Source organism: Phacochoerus africanus, chromosome 10, assembly GCF_016906955.1.
Source record: "Phacochoerus africanus isolate WHEZ1 chromosome 10, ROS_Pafr_v1, whole genome shotgun sequence".
Classification (NCBI taxonomy): Eukaryota; Metazoa; Chordata; class Mammalia; order Artiodactyla; family Suidae; genus Phacochoerus; species Phacochoerus africanus.
In genome coordinates, this window is record NC_062553.1 from 120,592,220 (window position 1) to 120,619,879 (window position 27,660).

General features: G+C 39.6%; 2 protein-coding genes across 2 annotated transcripts in view; one reads left to right on the forward strand and one right to left on the reverse strand.

Annotated features, from left to right (window-relative positions):
- Window positions 1-18,234, forward strand: LAMTOR3 (late endosomal/lysosomal adaptor, MAPK and MTOR activator 3). The gene is made up of 7 exons (XM_047798877.1): window positions 1-1,372; window positions 1,689-1,734; window positions 4,759-4,793; window positions 12,741-12,799; window positions 14,487-14,620; window positions 15,738-15,801; window positions 17,669-18,234. Exons 2-7 carry the CDS (start codon window positions 1,726-1,728, stop codon window positions 17,740-17,742), a joined length of 375 nt encoding a protein of 124 aa, XP_047654833.1. The 5' UTR covers window positions 1-1,372; window positions 1,689-1,725; the 3' UTR covers window positions 17,743-18,234.
- A 2,461-nt stretch (window positions 18,235-20,695) lies between these two features.
- DAPP1 (dual adaptor of phosphotyrosine and 3-phosphoinositides 1) overlaps window positions 20,696-27,660 on the reverse strand; it is a 57,391-nt gene continuing 50,426 nt past the window's right edge. The window contains exons 7-9 of the mRNA XM_047798618.1: window positions 27,348-27,433; window positions 24,156-24,243; window positions 20,696-22,551 (exon numbers count right to left, since the gene is read on the reverse strand). Of these exons, the coding sequence (XP_047654574.1) occupies window positions 22,483-22,551; window positions 24,156-24,243; window positions 27,348-27,433 (243 nt within the window). The 3' untranslated portion in view covers window positions 20,696-22,482. The remainder of the gene's footprint in view (window positions 22,552-24,155; window positions 24,244-27,347; window positions 27,434-27,660) is intronic.

The following is a 27,660-nucleotide window of genomic DNA, read 5'->3' on the forward strand; positions in this document are numbered from 1 at the left end:
TGACTGTTGATACGGTTTTGCTGAATAGAATAATGATTTAAATGAAGGCTTGAAAAAATAACGGGTGTAAAAATCATTGTTAAGAAAAGAACATGAGGAGGGAGAGAGCAAACATGATACCTGACTGATAGAATCATGGAACACAGACATAGATCAGGAAACAGATTTACTAGAGTTTTTAGGAGCTTTTGAGCTAGAAGTCATAGACTTTATGTAGAAATATCCAGCATCCAACAAGCAGCTACAAATGTGAACTTACAACTCAGATGAAAGGTGCAGATTTAGGGTTCATATTCTCAGAACACTGGAAAGAGAAAAACAGCAGAGGAACTGAAGACAAGTTTTAAGTGCCTTCCTTTAAGAAGAGACTAAAGTGGGTGAGGAGCTAAAATAAGTGCAGTGTCCTGAGAAATGAAGGAAAATAAAGTGATCTTCAATGACATCAGTTGCTATGGAACTGTCAAGTTTATCTGAAATGACTGGCGGTCGTTTGTAACATCTGGGAGCTTTTTAGTTTATTTCATCCTCCTAGGGATAACTAGGAAATAAGTATCCAACTTACGTGCTGAGCAATAGTTAATTCCTTTTGCACTTTTAGGGGCTGGAGTTGAAATACAGTCAAAGGCAAGTTCCCACAGACCTCATTTTTCTACCACCCACTGTTGATTTTTGTTAAATGTGCAAACAAGCAAGGCACTAAACAAACAAAAACAATATAAGCAGTCCTTAAAGGCACAGCCTTCTAAGTTGCCAATGAAAAAGGCTGTTCAATGTCTGCATATGTCGAGGCTTGAGGTACAAAAATAACAGATCTCCAGAAAACTCATGGATCGTCGATTCAATCTAGACAGCACGTGGGCAGCACCAGCGGAAAAGCCAAAAGAGACTGAGAAACTGGGATCAGAAGCCTATGGACCTGGGACTTCTAATCACGGGCAATCTATTGCTGACGGTATGTTAAGACCACCCCTTCAAATTTCTTCATCTACAAGAAGAGGCTTTAGGATAATGGACCCTAAAGGAAAAAAAACAAAAACCACCTAATTAAAAGTATGCACCCCTGCCAAACAAAAACGTCCTACGGGGTCCTGACAGCTCGGCCAGGTCGTAGACGTCGCAATCCCACTGCGGCGCAGGCGCAGGCGCAGGCAGTAGCCGCCGTGGGTGGGGCGGGGCGCAAAGGCGCGACTGCGCGCTCCCTCGCCGAAGCACCTCCCCGGAAGTCTCGCGAATCCCTGCGTCGGCGACGTGGGAAGTGCTTCCTGGAACCTCAGAGGAGGTCGCAAATCATGTGACCGCGGCTCTTAGAAGAACCTGTCTCAGGCAGTCCCTGAAGTGACAGCTCAGAGAATCAAGCAGCCCAGAAACCCAGGTAACTGGAGCCACTTTGCCTGGAGTCAGCTTTGGGCCCGCAGGTGGTGCGTGCGGTGAGGTGAAGGAGAGGACGCCCTTTCTGTCTCCCCTTTGGGCCCGGATCTTTGGGGTAGAGGATGGAGTGGGCTGAGGTCAGGCATTTCGGTTATCCGTCTGGGCATCTGGGAACTTCGACTCCCTTGGGCCTGGGAGGCCGAGCCCTAGAGCCGCGGAGCCTTTTCCGACCCTGAGAAGAGCTGACTGCGCTTATTAGAGTCGGGGTGGGGAGGGCGAGGAAGTCTTGTGGGGAGAGTCACCAGGAGTTTCTCTTCCAGGCTTGGCGATTGATCCTCCGGGAGAAAGGGGTTCATCATGGCGGATGTGAGTTAATACCCCCACGCAAGAGGAAGTAAAGAGTAGGGAAACGGATGAGGCTACTGGGCACGTCCCACGTTCAAATTTATTTCTTTTTAGCGCTCCCCTCCAATTTTCTCCAGGATCTGGAGTGTGAGAATAATATGAATAACTTGCGGAGTCCTGAGTTTCTGCTTGGAATGAGGGTGAAAGACGCTAAGGTGCCTGAGACTGAGAAAGTTTTATTTTTTCCCCAACCCAAGTTCTGGGAGCCTAAGACAGACTCTGCATGTTTACCGTTTCCATTTCTAAACGGTGGTTTGCTATGAGTCTTTTGCCAGTAAGTGGTTGTGTCTCTCTGGGTTCATTGTAGCAATCTGAGCTTTATAACTAATACCTCTCTAGCACAACCATATAGCCAGAATAATAAATCTAGGGAACTTAGTTGTACTAGTTAGTAGAAACAGCTGGGAATTAATACTACTAATATTTGTGTTTGTTTACATTTTACATACTGTGTTTTTGGTTTGTTTTTTTTCTTACATACGTGCTAAATATTCTTTGGAACATTGAACTCATTTAATTCTTAGAACAGTTTTTATGAGGTAGCCACTGTTATTGTTATCCCTGTGTTATCGATGAGGATGCTGAGGCACAGAAAGAGCAGGTAACTTCCCTCAAGTTACACAGTTGATAAGTTGTGGAGTCAAGATACCAGCCCAGGCAGACTAACTCCAGAGTCCTTACTCATAACCATTACGCTAAATGGTTATTCGACATTAATATGAATCTGCTGTTTCTTTTTGGGTCGCAAGATTATGTGTTTGAACATTTAGCAACTTTGTGTGCCTTTATCACTCCATTTTTGGTTGTCTTCCATTACATTCTTGAGGCCTTATTCTCTAGGCATAATCAAATCACTAAAAGTCTTTTGAGAAAAGACTTGAACAGATGGTTATAATAAGACCTGTAGGAAAAATAAAAGACTAAGGTATAATTAGTCTCCTCAAGCGTTTTTAAAGTTTTTTTTTTAATAGGCAAGTAATCATTGATGTGCATACATTATTTTGTGAAAATTCAAAGGAGAGAGGGATTACATCAGTTTGTCTTTATCAGGAAAGCCTGTTTAGAGTATTTGGTGGTTGAGATTAGCCCTAAATGATGTGTAGCAGGCTTTTTTGTTTGTTTTGTTGTTGTGGTTGCTGTTGTTTTAATGGCTGCACCCTTGGCATATGGAAGTTCCAGGCAGGAACTGAATCCAAGCTGCAGTTGGGACCTATGCTGCTACCTGTGTTGGAGTGGGGGTTGGGGTAGGACCCAAGCCACTGTGGTCAGATTCTTTTTTTTTTTTTTTTTTTAGGGCAGCACCCACGGCATGTGGAGATTCCCAGGCTAGGGGTCTATTTGGAGCTGTAGCCACTGGCCTACGCCACAGCCACAGTGATGCCAGATCCTTAACCCACTGAGCTAGGCCAGGGATCGAACCTGCAACCTCGTGGTTCCTAGTCGGATTCGCTTCCACTGCACCAGGATGGGAACTCCTGCAGTCAGATTCTTAAACTCACTGTGGGCACAGTGGGAACTCCAGTAGCAGTTTAAAGTAAGAGTGAAAGAGTAAGTATTACTAGTAGAATGAATAGCATAAGCAAAATCAGAGAGCTAGGAAGAGGTAGGATGTATGTGGAGGAGCTGTGAATAATCCAGTTCAACCTGAGCTGAGGATATGTATGAGGAAGTGATAGGAAGCAGGACTGTAAAATTAGTTGTAGACTATTGTAGAGAGCTTCAAATGTCTATAGAATTTGTACGTAATTTGGTGAACAGTGAAGAGCCATTCAAACATTGGCTCTTGATCTTGGCTGCATGGGGAATCATGTGGAGAGCTACCTCCAACCCAGGCATCAAAGTTTTTAATATGCTCACCAAGGGTTTTCCATAGTCAAGGTGGAGAATCGCTGCAGTTGTGGATTTAGAGAAGGAGAATATATGATTATTGGCATTGTGTAGACATGTATGGGACAGAAATGAGAGATTATCATATCAATTGGGAGGCTAGTGAAAGTCATAAATAACAAAATGAACCTAAATTGTAGTGTCATTTGAAAAGGAGAGAAGGAGATCAGCTTAAAAACATTTGACTTTGTAGGTGAAATTTTTTAAATGACACATGTAAGTTTAGGGTTAAATATTACTTTGTGTTTCAAAGCTGAATATGTAGCAGGGATTGGTAGTCCTATTCGTGGAAGCAAGAAGAGATTTGGAAAATCTGGGTTTTGGATGAAAAATGATGAGTTAAGTTTATGACGGTGTGTTCAAGATGAGAGCAAAGATAAGCTGGGGTCAATAACATGAAAGAAAATGAACATTCAGGTTTGGAGAATAGTAGAAATTAGAGAGGCGTAACAACAAATGTCTGATGTGCTATGTAGAGTTCATAATTGATGCCTGGATTGTCAGTGAAATTCCCTGGATGAGAGAATGTAAAGACCAAAATAAAGCATTCTTCTTTTTCTGTAATTGTGATTATGTTCCATGCTAAACATTTGACATACATTGTCATTTGCAAATGAGTTGCAAAGAAGCTAGTCAGCTTCTCATCATCTCCCAGGATCATTAAATTGATGTTAGGGAGTCTCTGGGCATGGAAGGATGTTCATAACCTCTTCTCAAGTGAACACAACAATAGCAACAGGATGTGCAGTAGTATAAAAACTATGATCTAATATTATAGCTAATACATATTTGTGTTTCTACATCTGGATATGCTAATCACTTCCTATGCATCTTCCAAAAAAACTTTAAACAGCAGTTTTATGATGGAGGTTCTGTCATTTACACCTACTCAACAAATAATGGAACTGAAGCTTAAAGAGAAAAGTTAACTTACTGCAAGTCACAGTTAGTTAAAGCATCAAAAGCAGAAAGAGAAAGGCAAAAACACAAGCAAGAATGGTTATGAATGAATACTCAAGATACCTGAGATGTGCCTAGGACAGTATCTAGAGAACCAGTACAAGACATATTATATGATTTTTTTATATTCTCTTTCAGGACCTAAAACGATTCCTGTATAAAAAATTGCCAAGGTAAGAAATTATTAATTTGTTATTAAATAAATTCTGCTTGAAATATGTTAATTTTATGTAGTGGTATATGTAATTTTATCTTAGACTAATATTTGTATGTTTTGCTGTTGTTTAGCACTTCCAGATACCTCACATTATCTTGGGTAGCACAAGTGATATCCTTTGAGTTTGCAGATAAACAACATGAGCCCTAGAGAAGTTACATGATTTGTCTGAGGTTATTAAACAACTAGTGAATGCCAGAGGGCTAGAACCCAGATTTCTTTCATAGCTGTTTACTGGATTATACTTTGAAGTAGTTAAAGTAATTTTAAAGGGAAAAAAAACCTAAGAACTTGCTTTTATTTTTAGTATTGCTTTAAGACATAGTTGCTGAGTCTAAATAACCCAGAAGTGCTAGACTTAGCAGCTCATACTTGGGAAAATCACAAGGTTTTCTTCTGCCTCCACGCAGTCCATTTGATGCACTGTTTTATAAATTAAGCTCTTGTGTGTGGAGGACAGCAACTTCCTTTTAAATATTTTACTGATTCAAAGGACTTTGTTTACTTTAGTTGAATTAAAATTCACATTTAGTTTAATGTAAAATGACACCTTAGAGTTAAAAACATGAGAGACAGGAGTATAACTTGGGAAATCCATTTTCACGTTCCAGAAAAATTCAGTAACCTTTGAATTAATATAGCAGAATATATCGAGATCCTTTCTTCATTTCTTATTGGTTTATTTCTCCACATTTGTTTGACATTAAAAATGTTTTAGATGTCAGTTTAGGTGGGGAGGGAAAAAACCTCTTGTTTGGATCTTTGCCTAAATTGGTTTGTGTGGCTCGCCTCTAGGCTTGTGCCTTTACTGTGATTACAGAGCGGTCAAAATTAAAATTTTATTCTCTTTTGGAAGAAAACACTATTGAAGTGTTTACCATTGACTTTATGTTAAAGCAATACTTAGAATCGTTTTTACTGTCTTCCTTCTGGTTACTGGCACATATAAGACAAGCTGCAGATGCTGTTCTTGGCCTAACGATCAGCAGCACCAACAGTCTGAGTTGTGCGCAATAGTTAAGGGCCATAAACACGTCCAGGGAAGCTGAAACTGTCCAAAGCAGTTTCAATAATCAGTGGAAAAGATTGCATTTGTTTTGTGACCTTTAAAAAATGTTACCAACACATTAAAACTTCTCTTACTGTTGGTTATATTTAGGTGACTAGAAACAAGGCTAAAACTAATATTTGTTCAATATACTATAATTTAAAGTTAGAAACATTGAGAATTAGAGTGTTTAGTTCTTTGTAAAAAACCTATCAAAAGTAGTTTGAAGAATGCTTGTCCACTTCTTTTCATATCCCTTCAGGTATATCCTTAAGAAAAGGAACAGGCATCTTTTCTGTGCCTGGCAAATAGGCATGTCCCTTTCTAAGTTTGAATTAGCTTCCAACATTTTGTTCTTTGCACTTTTAATGATGTAAAGTATCTCTGAGAATTCCTTTAATGTGAAGCTTCTTGGCAGTGTCACTTCCTCTGGGACTACTTTATCCTTTTCCTGTCAACCACTCTTCTTACTTATGTCAGTGTGTTTGCCTTCCCTAAATTGTTCTGGCTGCACATCTGGTGCACAGCAGCCAAGTGTCAGCATTCATCAGCCACCTCTTTCTTCTATAACTCTGTTTACTTTCTATTCAGATTTCACTTCCAGTATTAGCACTTTTCATTTCTTTGCTGTAGTTCATCTTTATTGGCCACGCCCTATTTCAGTCATCTCTCTCTTTTTAAAGTTTTTTGGTCACATGCTTTATCACTAGAAGGCAGGGTAACAAAATTACATGCTTTGCTATTTCTGCATAAACTGAATAACAGATGTGAACAATCACCAACACACTTTGAAAGAAAGGCTGTGACTGGTTGCTGATCACAGTGTACATCTATTATTTATAGAGTTATCTACTTAGTGATTTGTGAACTATGGAGTTAGCAAAGCTTGTATTTCATGTACTTCTTCAGTTAATGTACCACGCTGACACTTGACCCCAGCTGCTGGAAGGAGTGGTATTATTCAGCTAAATTATGGTAACTAGAATGTGTCTGTATTGGAAGCATACAAAACAGGAACTTTCTCTGCTCTTATCTGTATTTACTTTATTGAAGGCTTAGCGTACTGAAACAATGGTAAAATTGGCCTGATATCCCCACTCTGGCGACAAAATATGGGAACAGAAGCATAGTCGATATATGTAAAAAGGATGTTTGTAAAAACATAATGAAAAATCTTTCCATAATGGAGGGAAAGGGATTAGTACCATGGGTCTTTTTTCCTATAATGGCTGAGGTCAGTGTAATTCATTTTCGTGATTATTTCTTGAAAGCGGGCGTATTGTAACCAAGGACCAAGGAATGAATAGATAATAATATTCTGAACACTTTTAAAGAAAAGTTCTAAAATATTAACTTTGATTTGTTGCTAGATGTAGGTTAAGGGATTTGGACACAGGCAGCCTGACTGCAGAGCTGCGGATCCAGGCTTTTTTTTTTTTTTTTTAATTTTTTTTTCAAATTGAACTATAGTTGATGTGCAATAGTATATAAGTGACAGGTATACAATACAGTGATTCACAATTTTTAAAGTTTATATTCTATTTATAGTTATTGTAGACTATTGGTTATATTTTCTGTGTTGTGCAATATATCCTTACAGCTTATTTTATACGTAATGGTTTGTACCTCTTAATCTCCTACCCCTGTCCTACGGGTCCATGCTTCTAATTGTTACTGCAGTGACTTTCAGTAGCTAAGTCAGAGAGCTGCATGTGAATGGAGTATGTTTCTGTTCATTTTTGCGTTATCTGTTAAATATAATTCTTGGATTTGTATTTTAAAATCCAGTTGTGACCCAAAGCAGTCCCAAGCTTTAATAATCACAATTTTTTGTGTTATAACCAAATGTTTCATCTTTATATGAATAAAGCTAAGTATGGTGTCTTTGATTACTAATGTAACATTTGCTTTTTTGGAATAAAAATGTTTGTTTTAGTAAGCTTAAGGTTTAGATTTCTGCAGGATACTTAATGAAATTTAACTTATTTCTTCTATGAGTTTAGTGTACCTATTAATACATCATAGTTATTTTCAATTATTAGTAAAATGTATTCATGTTTTTCTTTGTTCCCTGTGTATGGAATTGGAAACACCTTTTATGTTTGTGACCTGATTTCTTTAAATGGGTCCTTTAAGTATATGAGTCATTTTTCTACTTTGTTGCACTTTTACCTCCGTGGATTTGAAATCTATTAAAAAGAATGTCCTTTGATTGCTTCCTCCTCTTTTGGTGCATTAATTGGCCTTTAAATTAATTGCCTTGAAAAATAAGAAAAAAGGAGTTACCTAAAGTGATAGAAATATTTCTAAACATTTGTAGTACTCTTTACATGTTTTTCAGTAGGCTTATTTTTTGAGTAGAAAATACATTTATAAAATTCAGAATTCAAAAGGGAACTGAGGGACATAGGGTGAGAAGCTTCCTATCCTTTTCCTCCAGCCTCACAATTCCTGTCTCAGAGGCACTCATTGTTACCTTCAGAGATATTTTATGCACCTGTAACCGCACAGAGTTATTTACATATGTACAAATACCTGAAGGATATGTTTTCATATGACCTAGGTTTTTTTTTTTTTTTTTTGTCTTTTTGCCTTTTCTAGGGCCGCTCCTGCGGCACATGGAGGTTCCCAGGCTAGGGATCTAATCGGAGCATCAGCTGTCAGCCTACACCAGAGCCACAGCAACGTGGGATCCGAGCCGAGTCCGCAGCCTACACCACAGCTCATGGTAACGCCAGATCGTTAACCCACTGAGCAAGGCCAGGGATCGAACCCGCAACCTCATGGTTCCTAGTCGGACTTGTTAACCACAGAGCCACGATGGGAACTGCCTCATATGACCTAGTTTTTATCTTTGAAGAATAAATTTGTGTTTATTTATCAGTTTTATACAGTATGTTTCAATCCATAGTTTCAAGACTGAATGATAAAAAATAATACCGGTAAATATTTATACACAGTTGTTTTCATCATTCTTATAAATGTGAAGGAGATAAATGGTTCTGTTTGTAACATTTACTACTTTAATTTTAATCATACTTCTCTGACTTTAAAAATTTGCAACAATGGGGTATCTTAAAAATTTAATTTCAGTTTCTGTACTTTAATGTTAATATCCCTCATTTATAAGTTAAAATATTAAGGTTAATGCAATAAGGAGTGGATAATTCTAGGTTATAGTAAGAACATTGAGCATATTTCTGAGTTGCATTCTACAGCTATTACAAGACATAGGCATACCTCAGAGATATTGTGGGTTCGGTTCCAGGCCACTCACAATATAGCAATAAAGTGAGTCACACAAATTCTTTTTTGGTTTCCCAGTGCATATAAAAGTTAGGTTTACAACATACTGTAGTCTATTAAGTGTACAATAACATAATGTCTAAAAACACAATGTACATACCTTAAGTTGTTTCTAAAAAATGGTAACCTCATCCAGGCCTTCAATGAGGCATGTTTTTGCTGTTGGAGGGTCTTGCTTCAATGTTTTTTGTAATATTCAAATCCTTTGTTGTCATTTTAACAATCTTTACAGAATCTTCACCAGGAGTAAATTCCATATCATCTCAAGAAACCACCTTCTTTTGCTCACCTATAAGAAGCAACTTCTCTTCCATTAAAGTTGTATCATGAGATTGCAGCATTCCGTCAGATCTCTAGGCCACACTTCTAATTCTAGTTCTGTTGCTGTTTCACCATGTCTGAACTACTTCCTCCATTGAAGTCTTGAATCCCTCAACTCATTCATGAGAGTTGGAATCAACTTCTTTCAAATTCCTATGAATATTGATTTTTCATTCTCTTTCCATAAATCTTGAATGTTATTAATTACATCTAAAATAGTGAATCCTAGAGTTGCCGTCGTGGCGCAGTGGTTAACAAATCCGACTAGGAACCATGAGGTTGTGGGTTTGGTCCCTGCCCTTGCTCAGTGGGTTAAGGATCCGGCGTTGCCGTGAGCTGTGGTGTAGGTTGCAGACGCGGCTCGGATCCCGCGTTGCTGTGGCTCTGGCGTAGGCCGGCGGCTACAGCTCTGATTAGACCCCTAGCCTGGGAACCTCCATATGCCACACGGCGGCTACAGCTCTGATTGGACCCCTAGCCTGGGAACCTCCATATGCCACACGGGAGTGGCCCTAGAAATAGCAAAAAAAAATTAAAAAATAAAAATAAAAAAATAAAATAGTGAATCCTTTCCAAAAGGTTTTCAATTTACTTTGCTTAGATCTGTCAAAGGAATCACTGTCTATGGCAGCCATAGCTTTATGAAATATATTTCTTAAATAATAAGACTTGAAAGTCAAAAGTACTTCTTGATTCATGAGTTGCAGAATGGATGTTGTGTTAGCAGGCATGAGAACAACATAAGTCTCCCTGTACATCTCCATCAGAGCTCTTGGGTGACCAGGTGCATTGTCAATGAGTAATCCTATTTTGAAAGGTAGCTTTTTTTTTTTTTTTTTCCTGAGCAGTAGGTCTCAACAGTGGGCTTAACATAGTCAGCAACCCATGTTGTAAACAGATGTGTTGTCATCCAGGCTTTGTTGTTGTATTGATAGAGCACAAGCTGATTAGGTTTAGCATCATTCTTAAGGGCCCTAGGAGTTTGGGAATGGTAAATGAGCATGGGCTTCAACTGAGAGTCACCAGCTTTATTAGCCCCTAGCAAAAGAGTCAGCCTGTCCTTTGAAGTTGTGAAGCCAGACATTGACTTCTCTCTAGCTATGAAAGCCCTGGATGGCACCTTCTTCCCATAAAAAGCTGTTCCATCTCCATTGAAAATCTGTTGTTTAGTGCGGTCGCCTTCATTAATTATGTTAGATTTTCTGGACAGCTTGCTGCAGCCTCTCTGTTAGCACTTGCTGCTTTACCTTGCACTTTTATTATAGAGGCAGTTTCTTTCCTTCATCCTTATGAATGAACCTCTGCTGCTGGCTTCAAGACTTTCCTTCTACAGCTTTGTCACCTCTTTCAGCCTTCGTAGAATTGAAGAGAGGTAGGGCTTGCTCTGAATTAGGCTTTGGCTTAAGGGAATGTTGTGGCTGTCTCCTAAGCAGATCACTAACACTTTCTCCGAATCAGCAATAAGGCTGTTTTGCTTTCTCATCGTTCATGTATTCACTGGAGTAGCACTTTCCATTTCCCACAAGGACTTCTCCTTTGCATTCACAGCTTGGCTGTTTGATGCAAGAGGCCTAACTTTTGGCCTCCTTCAGCTTTTGACGTGCCTTTCTCACCAAGTTTAATCATTTCTAGCTTTTGATTTAAAATGAGAGACGTTTGACTCTTCCGTTCACATGGACACTTAGAGGCCATTATAGCGCTACTAATTGGCCTCACTTCAATCTTGTGTCTCGAAATAGACCCGAAAAGGAGACAGATGGGGGAACTGCCAGTTGATTGAGCATTTTTAAGTTCACCCAGCATTTATTAAGTTCATCATCTTGGATGGGCATGGTTCGTGGCACCCAAAATAATTCCAGTAGTAACATCCAAGATCGCTGTCACAGACTATCTTAGCAAATGTAAGAATGAAAAAGTTTCAAATATTGTGAGACTTACTAAAATGTGATATAGAGGCACGAAGTGACCAAATGGTGTTGGAAAAATGGTGCCGTAGACTTGCTCCATGCAGGGTTGTAAAAAGCCGAGTAAAGCACAATACAATGAGGTATGCCTGTAGTTACAAGGCTGTAGGTTTTGTGTTATAGTTAAAGGGCTATAGGTGCTTCTAAATTATGAAAGTTTGAGAATGTTTCCCCATTATCATTTTTAACATTTTTGTACTCTAGGGATTCTCGCTAATAATTTAGTATTTAAATTGCAGTCAAATTATGTTGTGTACACAGGTGACAGCTTTGCTGTTAATAGTATTTTTGAATATTAGGTATGTAACAAGTAGCCTTTAACTTTACATGCATTATTTTATTAAATTTCACAGTAGCTAAATAAGTACAGTTATCCCCATTTTCAGATTGTTAACCGAGGCTTAGAGAGGTTTTGCAGCTGACCCAAGGTAGCATAAATAGTAGACACCAGAGCCTGGACTGGAACCCAGGTCTCTCTTCAGAGCTGTCGTCTTGACCATTTTGCTAACCTCTTGTGTAGGCATGGCTGACAGGATTGCCATAGAAGCTCCATTCTTTCTGCCCTGTCCCCTCAGCCTACAGCTATCTTTCTGCCCCTCTTTTCTTAGCGCTGTAGCACCTCAGCTTAGCTACTACCTCCTCAGGGAAGCCTTCCTTGACCACTTGTCTAAATCAACACGCCTTTTATAGGCTCTCAGGTCTCCACATAGCTCTTAATAGCACTTTCCACAGTTGTTGTTTTACATATGTTTGTATGAGGTGATATTTTTGTTGTTTTTGTCTTTTTTTTTTTTTTTCCAGGGCCTCACCCGAAGTATATGGAGGTTCCCAAGCTAGGGGTTGAATCAGAGCTGCAGCGGCTGGCCTACACCACAACCACAGCAACACAAAATCCGAGCCTTGTCTGTGACCTACACCACCGCTCATGGCAGCGCCAGATCCTTAACCCAATGAGTGAGGCCAGGGATTGAACCCATGTCCTCATAGATACTAATCAGCTTGCTTAACCGCTGAGCCATGACGGGAACTCTTGTATGAGGTGATTTAAATGATAGCCGCTTTCCTTCTAGATTGTGAAGGCAGCAGATATTGTCTCTTTTTGCTTGTTATGGTGGAAAGTTTTGGCAAACATATTATAGGAGCTTTTATCAATAATTAAATCCCCATGGTTTTTCAGAAATATACGCAAAAATTGCTATTATGACTTTGTGATGCATATTTTGAGAAAATGTTTTATAATATTTTAACTTTGTTTTCTTTCTAGTGTTGAGGGGCTCCATGCTATTGTTGTGTCAGATAGAGATGGCGTCCCCGTCATTAAAGGTAAAACGGAGCAGTTCCCTGCCGGTCTCATGTTTGCTTCTGAGTAAAAATGTATTTATATATGAATAGTGTAAAAGGCAAGCATAAAAACCCATTTCCATACATTCAGAAGATGGTCATAGTTGAAGGAAATGTTTGCTTTTGTATGTTGAAGGCTGTACTGGAATCTTAAATAACTTACATATCCGTGGCATCCAGAGTTATCATGGGCCAGTTTCCCATTAAAGACTTTTTTGGTATAATGTAAACTATTAGTAATCTAGGTGATGAGAGTGGGCATATATGCAGCTGGATATCTTATACACACAGACTCCGCGCAATGTATGTATTTTTATCAGTATTTGCTAGCAGTTTTAGGGTAAATATTTGTACATTTGAATCAACATAAATTTATGGTTTTGTTTACTCTTTCTTGATTTTCTGTTTTCTTATTGAAAATAAGATTTTTTAAAACTTTTAACTTTACTTTAGTAAACTAAGGATTTTTGCCTAAAGAAGAGCTCGTTAACCTAAAAAAAAAAAAACCTGAATTTTAAAGTATAAATATCACAGAAAGATTAAATAATGTTTTGCATATTTTGTTTACAATTTATTTTCGACCTGGGGTTATCATATATGTCAGAGAATTTCAGAATTTAGAGGTGAAGGAAAGTTTAGAAATCACCTAATTGAGGTCTTTTATTTTATAAATGAAAATAGTCAAGTGCAAAGAGTACACTGTCAGTCCAAAGTTGCATGTGAGTCCATGACCAGATAATCCTAGAACCCATTATCGGCTGTGTGGTCCATGTGCTTTCTAGTCCACCATAGAACATAGGCGGCCATGGGCAAGTCTCTTACCTTCTCTCAGTTCTAAAAGGAGAACTTTGAACAAAATCAGATTTTCTAGCTCCACTGTTCTGAGGATCTCTGTGTTAAAGCCTTAAGCTGTGCACTTATTGGTACAATTAACTCCACTTAGACCTTTTAGTGAGTGGAAGAAACTTAAAACAGATGGTCAGCTGTAGAATTATTATCTGCAAGTGATACTTCTGTGGGTTTTATAAGAGCAAAGTTTTTGAAGCTTTTTTCATTATTCTAGCTTTGCTCTCAGTTGACTAGAAAATTTATTAGTTGCAATGATAATCATAATTTGTATTTTAAGTTAGATTATTTTTTGTCTTTTTGTCTTTTCTAGGGCCGCACCCATGGCACATGAAGGTTCCCAGGCTAGGGGTCTAATCAAAACTGCAGCTGCCAGCCTATGCCAGAGCCACAGAAACGCCAGTTCCAAGCCGTGTCTGCAACCTGCATCACAGTTCACAGCAATGCTGGATCCTTAACCCACTGAGCAAGGCCAGGGATCGAACCTGCAACCTCATGGTTCCTAGTTGGATTCATTAACTACTGCGCCACAACGGGAACTCCTTAAGCTAGATATTAAGAAAATAGAAATATCTTAATATTCTTGTGAAAATAAAGTCGTGAGAATCGGCATTTCTTCTCTTAGGTAATGATCTTCAGCCTCTGGTTGAGTGGTTTCTCCCATGTAAATTAATGAGACCCACTTAGTAATAAGATTTTTGATATTGTGAGCATAACCCTTGTGCTCAGTTTTTTACAGATTTATATTTTTTAAAAAGTGCTATAAATCTTTTCCCTACCATATCTACTGCATGATTTTTACGTAGCTCATTTGTATTTCCAGTGGCCAATGATAATGCTCCAGAGCATGCTTTGAGACCTGGTTTTCTATCTACTTTTGCCCTTGCAACAGATCAAGGGAGCAAACTTGGACTTTCAAAAAATAAAAGTATCATCTGTTACTATAATACCTACCAGGTAGGTTCATAATTATCAAATGGTTTGCTGATGATCTCAACTATTATTGTTATGCCTTCTGTATAAAATATCTTGTTTCATAATTCCAAATTTTAGTTTTGAAGGGGATGGAATTTTTAAATTTTAGCCTTCAAATTGGTTGTGTTAAACTGTGGTAATTTTTTTTTTCACATTTTACATCAGGAATTAATACAGAAAATTAGATTAAGAGATTCAGTAGTCAAAGTATGTTATCCTAAAAAGGGTACATCAGGTTACTATTACCTCCAGTAGATGGTGCCCTTAGCCTAACAACTGTGATTCTCAGCTGACACTCTTTTTAAGTTGTTGTTGTGACAGATACAGAATTTCCCTTGAGAGTCAGAAGATAAATTATTGAAATTTGTTATTGCTCGTAATTCCTTCATTTGGTTTGATATATGTATATAAAAAATAAGTGAGGTAATTAGTTGTGAGAAAATTAGTTGCTGTAAATCTCTTAATCCCCAGCTGGCATTTCTTCTCTAGACTAAATTAATAGCTTCTGCTTTAGGGTAACATTATAAGTCATGTACTACTGATGATACATAAGTGACATTTTTTAATTTTAAAAGTTATATATTTTAATGTCTGTTAGGCAAAAAACCAGCCCACCTGATCTTTAATTTGGCCTGTGAGGGTTAGGTGGAAGCTAAGTTTTCTAAAAGGTTAATTCAAAATTCATTTAAATTACAGTGGTACCGAGGAGGCAAAAAAAATCATGAAATTCTAGCCACTTGAATGAGTGAGAAATATTGCCTTTAGCTATGTAATAATCAAGTATATACAGAGCCCTTATTAAGTAACTGACACTCTGCAGGGCTTTAGAAGATACAAAGATTAAGACAACACAGCCTCGCCTTAAAAACTTTCCAGGCTAATGGTACTTATGTCTCTAAGATAGAATTGGTAAGCCTGTTTTATGCAAATAGTTATTTTTAGCTCTTGCATGTTTCGTGGTATAATAATACCATGATATTAAGCTAGTATCTTTCTTACACATTGACCTTCAAAGTTTTTTTGGAAAGACTAAGATATTTCATATAAATTTTACTACCTTTTCACTATGTACCATATGTAGATCTTATTCTCTTTTTAGGTGGTTCAATTCAATCGTTTACCTTTGGTGGTGAGTTTCATAGCCAGCAGCAATGCCAATACAGGTGTGTTTTAATTACCTTTAATATGCTTTTAATTCTTTATGGTACCATTATCTGAGCAGGCTAATATAAGAATAGCAGATTTAGAGTAGAAAAACCTGAATTCATGCCCTGCCCTACCAGCTATTCCTTAATCTCTGGAAATGTAACTTCTCTGAATTCTGTTCTCCATATCTGTGTAATAGAGCTAATATGTGCTTTCTCTATCTTATGGAGTTTTTAGTTCAAATGAGATGGTGTATAGGTAAGTGATCGCTTAAGATAGAAAGGAAAATGAAACATTATTTTCAGTTCTCAAGTGTTGTATCTTGCTCACATTACAGCAGTTTAAGAATACAAAAGGAGGGTAGGGAAGATAACCAAACACATGCAAATGATCAAGGATGAGTCAAATTCCATATGGATCCATCTAGCAGGATTTTTAAAGTCTTGAACAATAGTGGGCAACATGAATTTGAGAATTTAAAGAGTGTGAATAGCATGAATATATTTGCGTTCTTGAGGATGGAAGAATCTGAGGACAAACACTGGGAAGCTGTGTTTTCTAAAACAGTAAGATTTCATACCCAGCAGCCTTCACTGGCTACATATGTGTAAAATAATGGCAGTATTCAGTTGAATTATAATTTTTGACTCTCTTTGAGTTAAAGTGGAATTTTTTTAAGGTCTGTCTCCTTCAGATTTGACTATTTAGAATTGTTATACATTCTTTTTCTGTTTCTTTCCAAGCTGTTCAAGGAAGTTCTATTTCCAGCTGTGTCACTGAAGCCTGTCTTTAGACTCCTTATGTTTAAAATGAGTGGTTTAGGGAGTTCTCACTGTGGCTCAGTGGGTTACAAACCCAACTAGTATCAAAGAGAATGAGGGTTCAATCCCCAGCCTCACTCAGTGGGTCAAGGATCCTGTGTTGCCGTGAGCTGCGGTGTAACTCTCAGATGCAGTTCGGATCTGGTGTTGCTGTGGCTGTGGTGTAGGCCTGCAGCTACAGCTCCAATTTGACTCCTAGCCTGGGAACTGCCTTATGCCACAGGTGTTGCCCTAAAAAGCAAAAAATTAAGTAAAATAAGAAGTTTAGATTTGGTCATCTATTAGGTTTCTTTCCTTTCTAAATACTTTGAAGCTGTAAAATGCTATATATGAAAACACTTGTTAAATTGTATAGGATAGTAGCAGTGTTAATATTTTAAGTATATTAAACCTCAATTGTTGATAAATCACTATCACATTTTAAAATCATTAGCTGATAAAAATGATAGCATGCAGAATTATATTTTAGTACTTAGAACCTATTTCCTCAGGCTCCCAGATGCTTTTAATGCTCTGTGAGACCAAGGAGGATCTTTATTTGAGCATAAAACAAGCAGTATTTAAGACATACAGCTGTCTAGAATACTGAGAAGCTAGATATGCTAATTTCTAGACTAGTTTGTTTCTAAACATGGAAGTGTACGTTTTGTACTCCTACCAAGCATTTTTAAGGTTTTTTTTGTTTGAAATACCCATTTACGCCTTAGCTTTATTAAATTTATATAATAAATATCTATTTTTCTTTTGATAAAGTTCAATGAAATTGGTTCAAGAAAAGTGTGCTTTTAGTAAAAATCATGTGTATTATTCCTGAATCAGTGCAGATTTTGAAATAACAAGGTATAAAGATGTAAAATTGTAGCACATAATTTTACATCTTCTAATATGTACATTTATTTACTGTAATAACAGCTGAAAGAAAACTTCATAACAAGTATGGGTTTTGATTATTTAGAATTATAATAGCTTATTTTAGTTATGAAAACTATCTCATTTGCTTCTTAATAACTACATTTTAATAAGCGTTTTTCTAATATGTATATTTTCTTACTCTTTGTTTTAGGACTCATTGTCAGCCTAGAAAAGGAACTTGCTCCATTATTTGAAGAATTGAGACAAGTTGTGGAAGTTTCTTAATCTGGCAGATTTCAGTGTATATCTTACTACCTTCATTGTAACAGACACAACATCAATCCAGCAATCTTTAGACCACAGCAGTACTTGTAACCATGTACTCAAGAAAGGGCCCCTGACTCCACGTTACACTAAAGAAAGAGCCTATAGATAGAACTTATGGACAGATCGACTGTTGTCTTTTCTTGCGTAGGGTCTTATTTAGTGAGATCTGGGGATACCACAGAAATGATTCACTATCACAGCTCCCATGGAGTTAGTCCAGTCACCAAATATACATGAGATCCTGTTCGGTGGGTCAGAATCAAATTGGTACTTTGATCCACTTGAGCCGTGAAGTGCTCCCTGTTGTACAATACACCAGGCCTGCAGAATGAAGCAGACTTTTTATTGTGAATAATGAGAACATATTTTTCTTCATGTCATTTTCTTTGTGTTGAGTGCGAGGAAGATAAAATGGCTTAGTAAAAGTAATAAAATCAGTACAATCACTAACTTTCCTTTGTACCTGTTGTTTTGCAGCATAGGTATTACTGATTGACTGGATTCTTCTCAGGGTGCTACTCTTGAATGGAAATGAAAACAGCAGCTAATGGTTTTTTCTTCCCCTCTGCTTACTATAACCAATTACTGGTTTGTTTTTTTTTTTTTGTCTTTTTGCTATTTCTTGGGCCGCTCCTGCGGCATATGGAGGTTCCCAGGCTAGGAGTCCAATCGGAGCTGTAGCCACCGGCCTACGCCAGAGCGACAGCAACGCGGGATCCGAGCCACGTCTGCGACCTACACCACAGCTCACGGCAATGCCGGATCGTTAACCCACTGAGCAAGGGCAGGGCTCGAACCCGCAACCTCATGGTTCCTAGTCGGATTCGTTAACCACTGCGCCGCGACAGGAACTCCCCAATTACTGTTTTTTTAATATTTCTGCATTCTTTATAAAATTTAGATGTGATTCATTGTGGAACTGTTTCCAGTATTTGGTATGTACGTAAACACAGTGTAGTGCCTTTTTCCATACGGATCACCTCTACAGTAGGCCATTGAGAAGGTATCACTGCTGCCCTGCAGATAAAGCTGACTGCTGCCGGTGGGCTTTAGTAACAGGTGTCACGAAAAAGAAAAAATCCCCAGCAATAGCTGCATACCAGGTATCAGGTCATGTGTTCATTTATTCAGGCAATGGAATCTCATCTGGAACGGTGGCTGCAGATGGCATCACCACCTGGTTAAACTTGTGATAATCCCTGTCATTCTTCAAGATCCATTTCTTTTCTGCACAGGCCAGATAGGTGGGCTGAATTTGCATATGATGAGAGTCACCAGTTGTGCATCTTCTAAGTCCTTGGTGGTGGCTCTCATCTCTGAAATCTCTCCAGAAGTATTGCTCTAAGTTTACTATCTTCCTAAGTAGAGGCAGTACCAGTGGCTTAGGCTTGTCCTTTTCCTACCATAATAGCTCTCACTCCACACGGGGTAGGGAAGCCATGGTGGGAATTTTACCAGTTGCTGAGTATGTCCACACGAATGACGCCTCCTGGAACTGAGGAGATAAGCACAGGTTCGGGAATCCCCTGGACCCACTTCTTTGGTTCCATCCTTGCTTCTGTGGAAAACCCATTGCTTTTCTAATGTCCTCTAGATATTTCTAGGCATCCCAATAGAACCCTTTACACATATCCTCCTGAAACCAAGTTTTGCAAAGCACCTGCCAATTTCATTTGCTCTTGTCCCTGCTCCCCCGGATAAGCTGTGCCCATCAAACCCCGACCATTGCTGCTTCTGCTGACAGAGAACACAGTTGCCTAGAGGCTGCCGAAGGCTGTGGGTGTCATCTTCACAGCTATAAATGTGACACAATTTACAATCTCTACGTCCATCCCCTTGAGATCCTGGCAAAACAGGTTCTTGAGGTTTGGCTGAGGGTCTGAGTAGCACACAGGGACATCCCCCTGTAAGAGACGTCCAGAGTCCAACCAATAAACCTTTGCACCTCAACCCTCTCTTCGAATGAACGCTTTCTCAAGAATTGGTTTATTTTAGCTACTAGTCCACCAGCCGGAGCTACCTGAAACGTGGTCCACAGGCTGGGCTGTTCAGTTAGTACATGACACAGTGAGTTACAGAAATTGTGAGAGTTAAGGGTCTAAAAAAAGAGCAGACAGAAGTTACCGTCGTGGCTCTGTGGTTAACGAACTCGACTAGCATCCGTGAGGACGGGTTCGATCCCTGGCCTCGCTCAGTGGGGTCAAGGATCCGGCGTTGCCATGAGCTGTGGTGTAGGGTGCAGACTTGGCTTGGATCCTGGATTGCTGTGGCCCTGGCATAGGCCGGCAGCCACAGATCCGACTGGACCCCTTGCCTGAGAACCGCCTTATGCTGCAAGTGCGGCCCTGAAAGACAAAAAGACCAAAAAAATAAAGAGCAGACGAATCTAGCCCTTTTCCACAGATAATGCAAAAAACTGCTCATGTCATGCCTACGCGGCCTGAATCCGTGAAGAGCTTGGCAGAAGGCAGTGGGCTGCAGCTGACCTCAAGGGGCAGAGGAGGGAGGATACTCACCCTGTCATGATTCTCTTGCTGTCTGCCTGGAACGGGGACTCAGCCACACTCCCTGACCTGCGTGCAGTGTGATGAAGAGGTAAGGACCAGAGCCCACCCTCCAGAGGGGCCCCTGGCCGGGAAGGGAAGGGCTGTGGAACAGGGGCAGTCATAGCCCTCCCTGCCACGGGGGGACTCTCCTGGTCCGGAGGGAATCGTGCTGTGTGGCAAGATGTTCCCGGGGAGAATTCTGAGAAAAAACGTGTCTTGAGGTACTTGCTCTGTGCTAAGCACACACTGTTAGGGACCGAGCTTGACCTTGACAGCTCTTCTCCCAAACCACTCCACTCCGGTCTGCCAGTGGCACACTGGCACTGTTTAACAGATATTAAAAATAAATTTTAATAGCAAAATACTTCAGGCACAGCAAAATCATGCTTTTTAATAAACATAACCAAAGACTATAAATAAACATATTTTACAAAAAGGAAAAATAATGTTACCTGCACAAACACCCTTGGATCTAAGAAGAAAAAACAAACCTGTACATCTCGGTGAAGACTTCTGTCTAAATCCTCACTTGGCAAACTTGACAAATACATTTGAATGGACATTTGCTTTATCCCACAGGATACAGACATAACAATACACTGGAAAACCTGGTTGAAGCTTAACAAGATTTAATTTCTGAGTCCTTGATGTTTAAATAATAAAAGAGACGTAAGAAGAGAGCCTCTGGATTGCAAGAGAGTGTCGTATCATAGCTGTGCCCTGACATCTGAGTTCTTCCTCTACTTTGATGTCTCTTTAAACTTCAATCTAAAAGCAGTATGGGAGGACCCACTGTGGTTCAGCAGGTTAAGAACCTGACTAGTATCCATGAGGATGCAGGTTCAATCCCCGGCCTTGCTCGCAAGGGGTTAAGGATCTGGTGTTGCCAGTAAGCTGTGGTATATGCTGGCAGCTGCATCTCCGATTCAACCCCTAGCCTAGGAACTTCCATATGCCAAAAATGCGGCCCTAAAAAGCAAAACAAAATTAAAAATTTTAAAAAGCAGTATCAATGAAGATAATAGAAGAGGTTAGAAACCAATCACTCTGGATACCAGTATCTCATCCCGCTACTGTAGTCCCCTTATTCTAGCTTGAAAATGCTGTGTGACAAATACTTGATTATATTTTGCATGTGGACTTAGTGTTGCTGCCTCAACTGGCAACTGAAGCTGCTCTGGAGTAAGGTGTGGGGTGCTCCGTGCAGCGCAAGGTGCATCTTGCTTCTCTTGGGCCAAGACCTACTGCCTTCTCAGGTGAAGGAATTGTTAGAGCACACTCTCCCCGAGAAGTCTCAGTCTGAAAAATGCTGAATGCAGATACTTAGTGCTTACATGTGCTCTATTATTGTTGACGTTAAAGTACCAGTTACCTTTATTTTATCACCCTTCCTCAATTTCTATTTTCTCAGTCTTTAAAACATTTCCCCCAGAGTGACCCATAAAGAGGCTTTTTTAGATTGTACCTTCCTTTATCCTTACCATCCTGCCTAATTGCCCAGAGGATATTTAATTCTCATAGATTTGTCATTAGAGGGGAAGGAAAGAGCCAGGAGATAGCTGAGCCTTTTACAATGAGAAAATAAATACTACAAACATTTTCCAATTTAATTTTGGAAACTGTTTTTTTTTTTTTTTGTATAAAGGGAAAAAAAGGCAAAAACACTTCTCCCCCAGTCTTGGATGTCTGCTATCTCAAAATGCTTTCTGGGGAAGCTGTCTAAGCCTCAGGGTACATGTATAGCTGATTCCTTCCTGGTTAATAGCACAACCTGGAGGGTGACGAGCTGACCATGATGCAGAGGGGACTCTAGGCAACCAACATCAGCCAGCCTGGGGACCTCAGTGTGGGAAAACAAGAGCCCTTCACCTCCCACTGCATGTTCTACGTGCCAGCACACCTGGGTATGATGGTTCATCTGTCTCCATCAGAACGAAGATGCTCAGTACTCTCAGGAGATGGTGGGATCTTGAAGGGCAGCAGTTTTCTGTGAGTCACCAAAATGGTGTGTCCAGAAAGGTCCAAATCTGCCTCTGCTTGATTTGTTTCTACAGAAAAGTCCTCAGTCAGCTTTCATCTGAAGCCTGCGGTGCATCAGCACTGGGAATGTTCCACCTTGCTCCTGGGTCAGGACATCCCTCCTGGAGAAGGTCTATTTAAAGATGAACGACCGAGATCGGACTGTGCTGTCCCCTTGGTCAAGCTGTTTTCTTATTTGCGACTGTAAGAGAGCACACCCATATGTATCTGTGATTGAGCAGCTTTAGGATAACTTTGGCTTTTTAACAAATATTAATTAAGAAATGCCAATCACTAAGAAAACCATGCAACTATAAATTATCTTGTCTCCTCTTCCCCCAGGTTTTATTCTGTTTTTTTGTATTTTTCCCAGGAGAAATACTGTCAAGTGGTTGGCTGAAATGTGTACAAAATTAGAAATGACCTAATGCTTTTAGTAATCCATAAAATGCAATATTGCTTAATGAATCAAAATGAAGATAGAGATCGAAATTTATTCACATGAAAAGATGTTCATAATATTGTTAAGTAGAATGAGCAGGTAAAGAACTTTGGAAAATAAATTTTGTTTTTAATGTTTATTTGCAGAAGTCTGAAAAGACGAAAATTTGAAATATTTTTACTTTAACTTTTCTATAATGATTATATGCATAGTTTGTGTAATTTGCATAATGACAAAATAGAAGGAATAAAATATGATTCATATTTGAGCAAAGGCTTCATATGGCAAAATATTTCCCCAATGAATATCAAATACATTTGAACTATTTCAAAATGAGTGGAGTATTTATTTGGATCTCAAACTGAAAAGAACCAAAAGCAAAAATACCAGTATTTAGAAAAGAATACTCAATAAGGTTCTATGTAACAGATAATTTCATTAAAAAGTTAGGAACAACTGTTTATAGCTGAAAACATCAAGGATTTCAAAATGGTATTTATAGGAAATTTTAGAAAGATTTCAGGACAAGTTCTTGACTAATAACTCACTAACCTACATACACATACCCCCCCAAAAAATGTATGAGATTAGTAAATTCCTATAAGCACTTTGTCTTCCTCCTGGGAGGTACATAGAAAGTAAATAAAATAGGAGTTCCTGTTGTGGCACAGCAGAAACGAATCCAACTAGGAACCATAAGGTTGTGGGTTCGATCCCTGGCCTCACTCAGTGGGTTAAGGATCCAGTGCTGCCATGAGCTGTGGTGTAGGTCGCAGATGTGGCTCAGATCTGGCGTTACTGTGGCTGTGGCACAGGCTGGCAGCTGTAGCTCCGATCAGATGCCTAGCCTGGGAACCTCCATATGCCACGGGTGCAGCCCTAAAAAGAAAAAAAAAAATAAAGAAAAAAAATAAAATAAAACACCTTTATCCTTGATCTTCACAAAGTAACGCTTCCACTGGACACTAAGCTAAGTTTTTCTGGCATGCTTCCTTCTCTGACAAGTTAAAATTTTCTACTATAGAATTATGTCAGTTTTCCTCTGTCTTGACTCTCTGGTCCCACATGTCCTCCTCCAGGCAAACCTGGACCACCCCACACACTTAGAGGAAGGCTGATAGACACGAGGGTGTGAGGCTAGGCTCTGGGCTGAGACCCCAGAGCAGATTTTTTTTTTTTTTTAACTCCTATCTTCCCCTCTCCATCCTTTCCTTGTCCCAGAAGAATGAACAGACTCTTCCACAAGCCTGCAAGTAGACCTCCCATTGGTTCTTGGGGTTTGTCTGACTCTTTCAATAGCAATGTTTGAAATCATCAACATGGTACTTCCTAGTACCAGGCACCCAGAGATCCACGTAGCTCACCAGCTTCCAGCGTAGGATCTTGATCCACTCATCAGCTTCTACTCCTGTCTTTGCACAGAGATAAAATGTCCTGAATGGAAACACTAGGCTGAGAAGACAAAAGAAAGAACGTCAGATACTCTGGATGGCTGGTTGAACATCTCATAGTTAAGCACCAAGTAGATTATTCCCAGGGGGAAAAGAATTGACAAAGGACCTGAGTAAGAACCGAAGAGTTGGGAGCACGTCCTGCCAGGAAACTGCAGAAACAATGAGGAAGTTGTAGATTCATGTTAATATTATAGGACAGATTGACATTTTAAATGAGGGTCCAAAGAAATAAAACAAGTCTGGGATACCCCAGATCCTTTTATTGCTTATGTCTTAGACAGAATACACTTATGCGTTGATTCAGCTGATAGATCAAATGACTCAGAACTTGTGCTGTAATCCAAAGAACTAGCACGACAGATCCGAGAGTTTGCTGAAGGAGTTCGTTTGTGTTATCTTGCCTCAGTGAGGACACTGCCCTCTGTGGATGAAGGCAGTTTTAACTTTTCAGGACAGAAAAAAAGAGATAATAAATCTCTTCAACTATTCATTCTGCTCCCTTCCGGCCATGTTCATCTCTGTTGGAGGCAAGACGAACTTGCCCCCTAGCATGAAAGTCTGTTTTCAGACTATGGTTAACCCCTCACTTCACTGTCTCTTTGGCTACAGAGTCAAAATTATCTGATTAATCGTCAGCCCTCACTTACATCTTGCCTATACTTCCTGTCCTTACAGTTGAGATGCAAAACACTAAAAATATTTTTGTCCTATTTGTGGGGACAAAAAAAAAAAAACCCTTGAACTGAAATCAGAAGGGTTTCTACACCCTAAAACCAAAGCAGCATACCTTGTTTATTCCAGTAATTAACGAATAGACAAGAGGCAAGCTGCTGTGTATAGAAGGTGAACCTTGATGTGAGGTCTGGTTGGCAGTGGGTGTAGATGGGGGGGGTTGAATGGGGAGTGATACCCTGCACACATCATGCAAAACTGATGGCTGGAATTGTCATTGCTTGGTACTTCCTGTGAGTGACTATTAACTGCCTGCTAATACAGATAAGTTTTCCTTCTCCTTTCTTCTTGTTAACAGAACCCCAGGGGATGAGTTCTAATTAGTTGGAACCAATTATGATCATACTAGTGCCCCTTTCTAGCTTCCTTTACTGTTGGTGATGGCCATGGAACCCAGCTTTGTCCAATGAGATACTGGGAAAAAGGTGATAAGAGTTTCTGGAGAAATGTCTGCCTTCCTGATAAAAAGGGCAGACATGACTGATGCCATCCCTACATCTTTCTTCAGGACTCATGTGAGGCCTAACGTTAGAGTAGCCATCTTGGACCCTGAGGTAGAAAGCACGAGGAAAAGGCCAAGAGAACTGTTAGAGACATTGGACCTGACCTTGGCAAGGGGGCTGCCTGCCTCCCAATTGCTTATAAGAAATAAAAACCCCTGCTAGTTCATATGGTACCTTAGTGTGAATTTTTAAAAGATTTCCATTTTTAGTTGATAATATACAGCCATGAATTAATAATTACTAATGTTAATTTTCTTAGGTATGACAATAGTATTGAAATTCTATAGGTGATATTTTTATTCTTAGGAGATGCATATTTAAGTATTTAAGTTCCACGATGTCTGGAACTAAACTTTCTTTTTGTTTCTTTTTTTTTTTTTTTGCCTTTTAGGGCTGCACTCATGGCAAATGGAAGTTCCCAGGCTAGGAGCGGCATCGGCGCTATAGCTGCTGGCCTACACCACAGCCACAGCCACAGCAATGCAGGATCCAAGCCACCTCTATGACCTACACTACAGCTTATGGCAACGCTGGATCCCTAACCCACTTAGGCCAGGGATTGAACCCCCTTCCTCATGGATCCTAGTCAGGATTGTTAACTGCTGAGCCACAAAGAGAACTCCCTGGAACTTAATTTCAAGTGAAATAGAGATAAAGCAAATATGGCAAAGCATGAATGAATGATGCATCTAGATAAAGGATATAGGTGTATTTAAGTCTTAACTTCTGTATGTTTGAAAATTCAACTTTAAGATAAAAATTATGGGGTTCTCTGGTGACCTAACAGTTAAGGATCTGGCATAGTCACTGCTGTGGCTCAGGTTCGATCCCTGGCCCACGAACTTCTGCATGCTGTGGGCACGGCCAAAAACAATAATAAAAGTTGGTAGGAAATAAGACACTCCTTTTTCAAGTACACTTCTCTCAGTTAGAAAATTGTCATGATATAGTGATTATGCTAAAACAAAACACTGGAGGAGTTCCCGTCATGGCTCAGGGGTAAACAAACCCGACTAGTGTCCATGAGGACACGGGCTTGATCCCTCGCCTTGCTCAGTGGGTTACAGATCCAGTGTTTCCATGAGCTGTGGTGTAGGCTGCAGACGTGCCTTGGATCCCGTGTGGCTGTGGCTGTGGCATAGTCGGGTAGCCGCAGCTCTGATTCGATCCTTAGCCTGGGAATCATTATATGCCAAGGGTGCAGCCCTAAAAAGACAAAAAGACCAAAAAATAAAAATTAAAAAACACCTCTGTGACATCTGCCAGAATTGTCATCATCATACAAATCACTCATTGTTGGAGTCAATAAAGTTATAACGAAAATTGAGTAAAACACCCCAAAGGAATAAAAGCTAAGAGGTGAATGGCACCCTGTTACAGGCATCACGTTTGTGTCGTGTATAACCTAAACAATTACACCCAGCAGACCTGCCTATTTGTTTAGACCACTTTATTTATTTTTAGGGCCGCACCTGCAGCATATGGGAGTTCCCCGGCTAGGGGTTGAATCAGCTGCAGCTGCCGGCCTACACCAGTCACAGCAAGCTGGGATCTGAGCTACGTCTGCAACCCACATACACCAGATCCTTAACCTACTGAGGAACGCCAGGGATCGAACCTGCAAGCTCATGGATACTAGTCGTGTTCGTTTCCACTGAGCCACAACGAGAGCTCCATTTAAACTGCTTTAAATGAGTTATTATGTCACAGTGGACTGAAAGCACTCCAAACATATATGCCCTGTGTGACGGTTAACCACATGCCTCAGATCAAAACATGTGTACACATTAAGACATACAGCTTTTTATTCTTCAGTGAAAATAAGTATCTGGCAAAAAGTTCTAAAAACATTTATAAAACAACTTACCAAAAGCAATTTACTCTTTCTTGTGAATAATCAAATTGTACAGCTGAACATTCTGTTAAGTTTAGGATCCGAATTGGTTCTGGTGACTTAAGGGAAAAAAAAAAAAAAAAAAAGGACAAACTGTGTCATCATTAAAGATACATACAAATTTCACAAATTCCCCTAACAAGTCTTCCACTATGAGCGACTGTCAACTTTACTTCCATGGCAGCGCCTGATAACAAAACACCTACCTAAGGGAAAGCACACACTTGTTTGGGGATTGGCTTCCCATGAAGCTGGACAGTAGGAAGAGATTTTCTTTATCAATTTA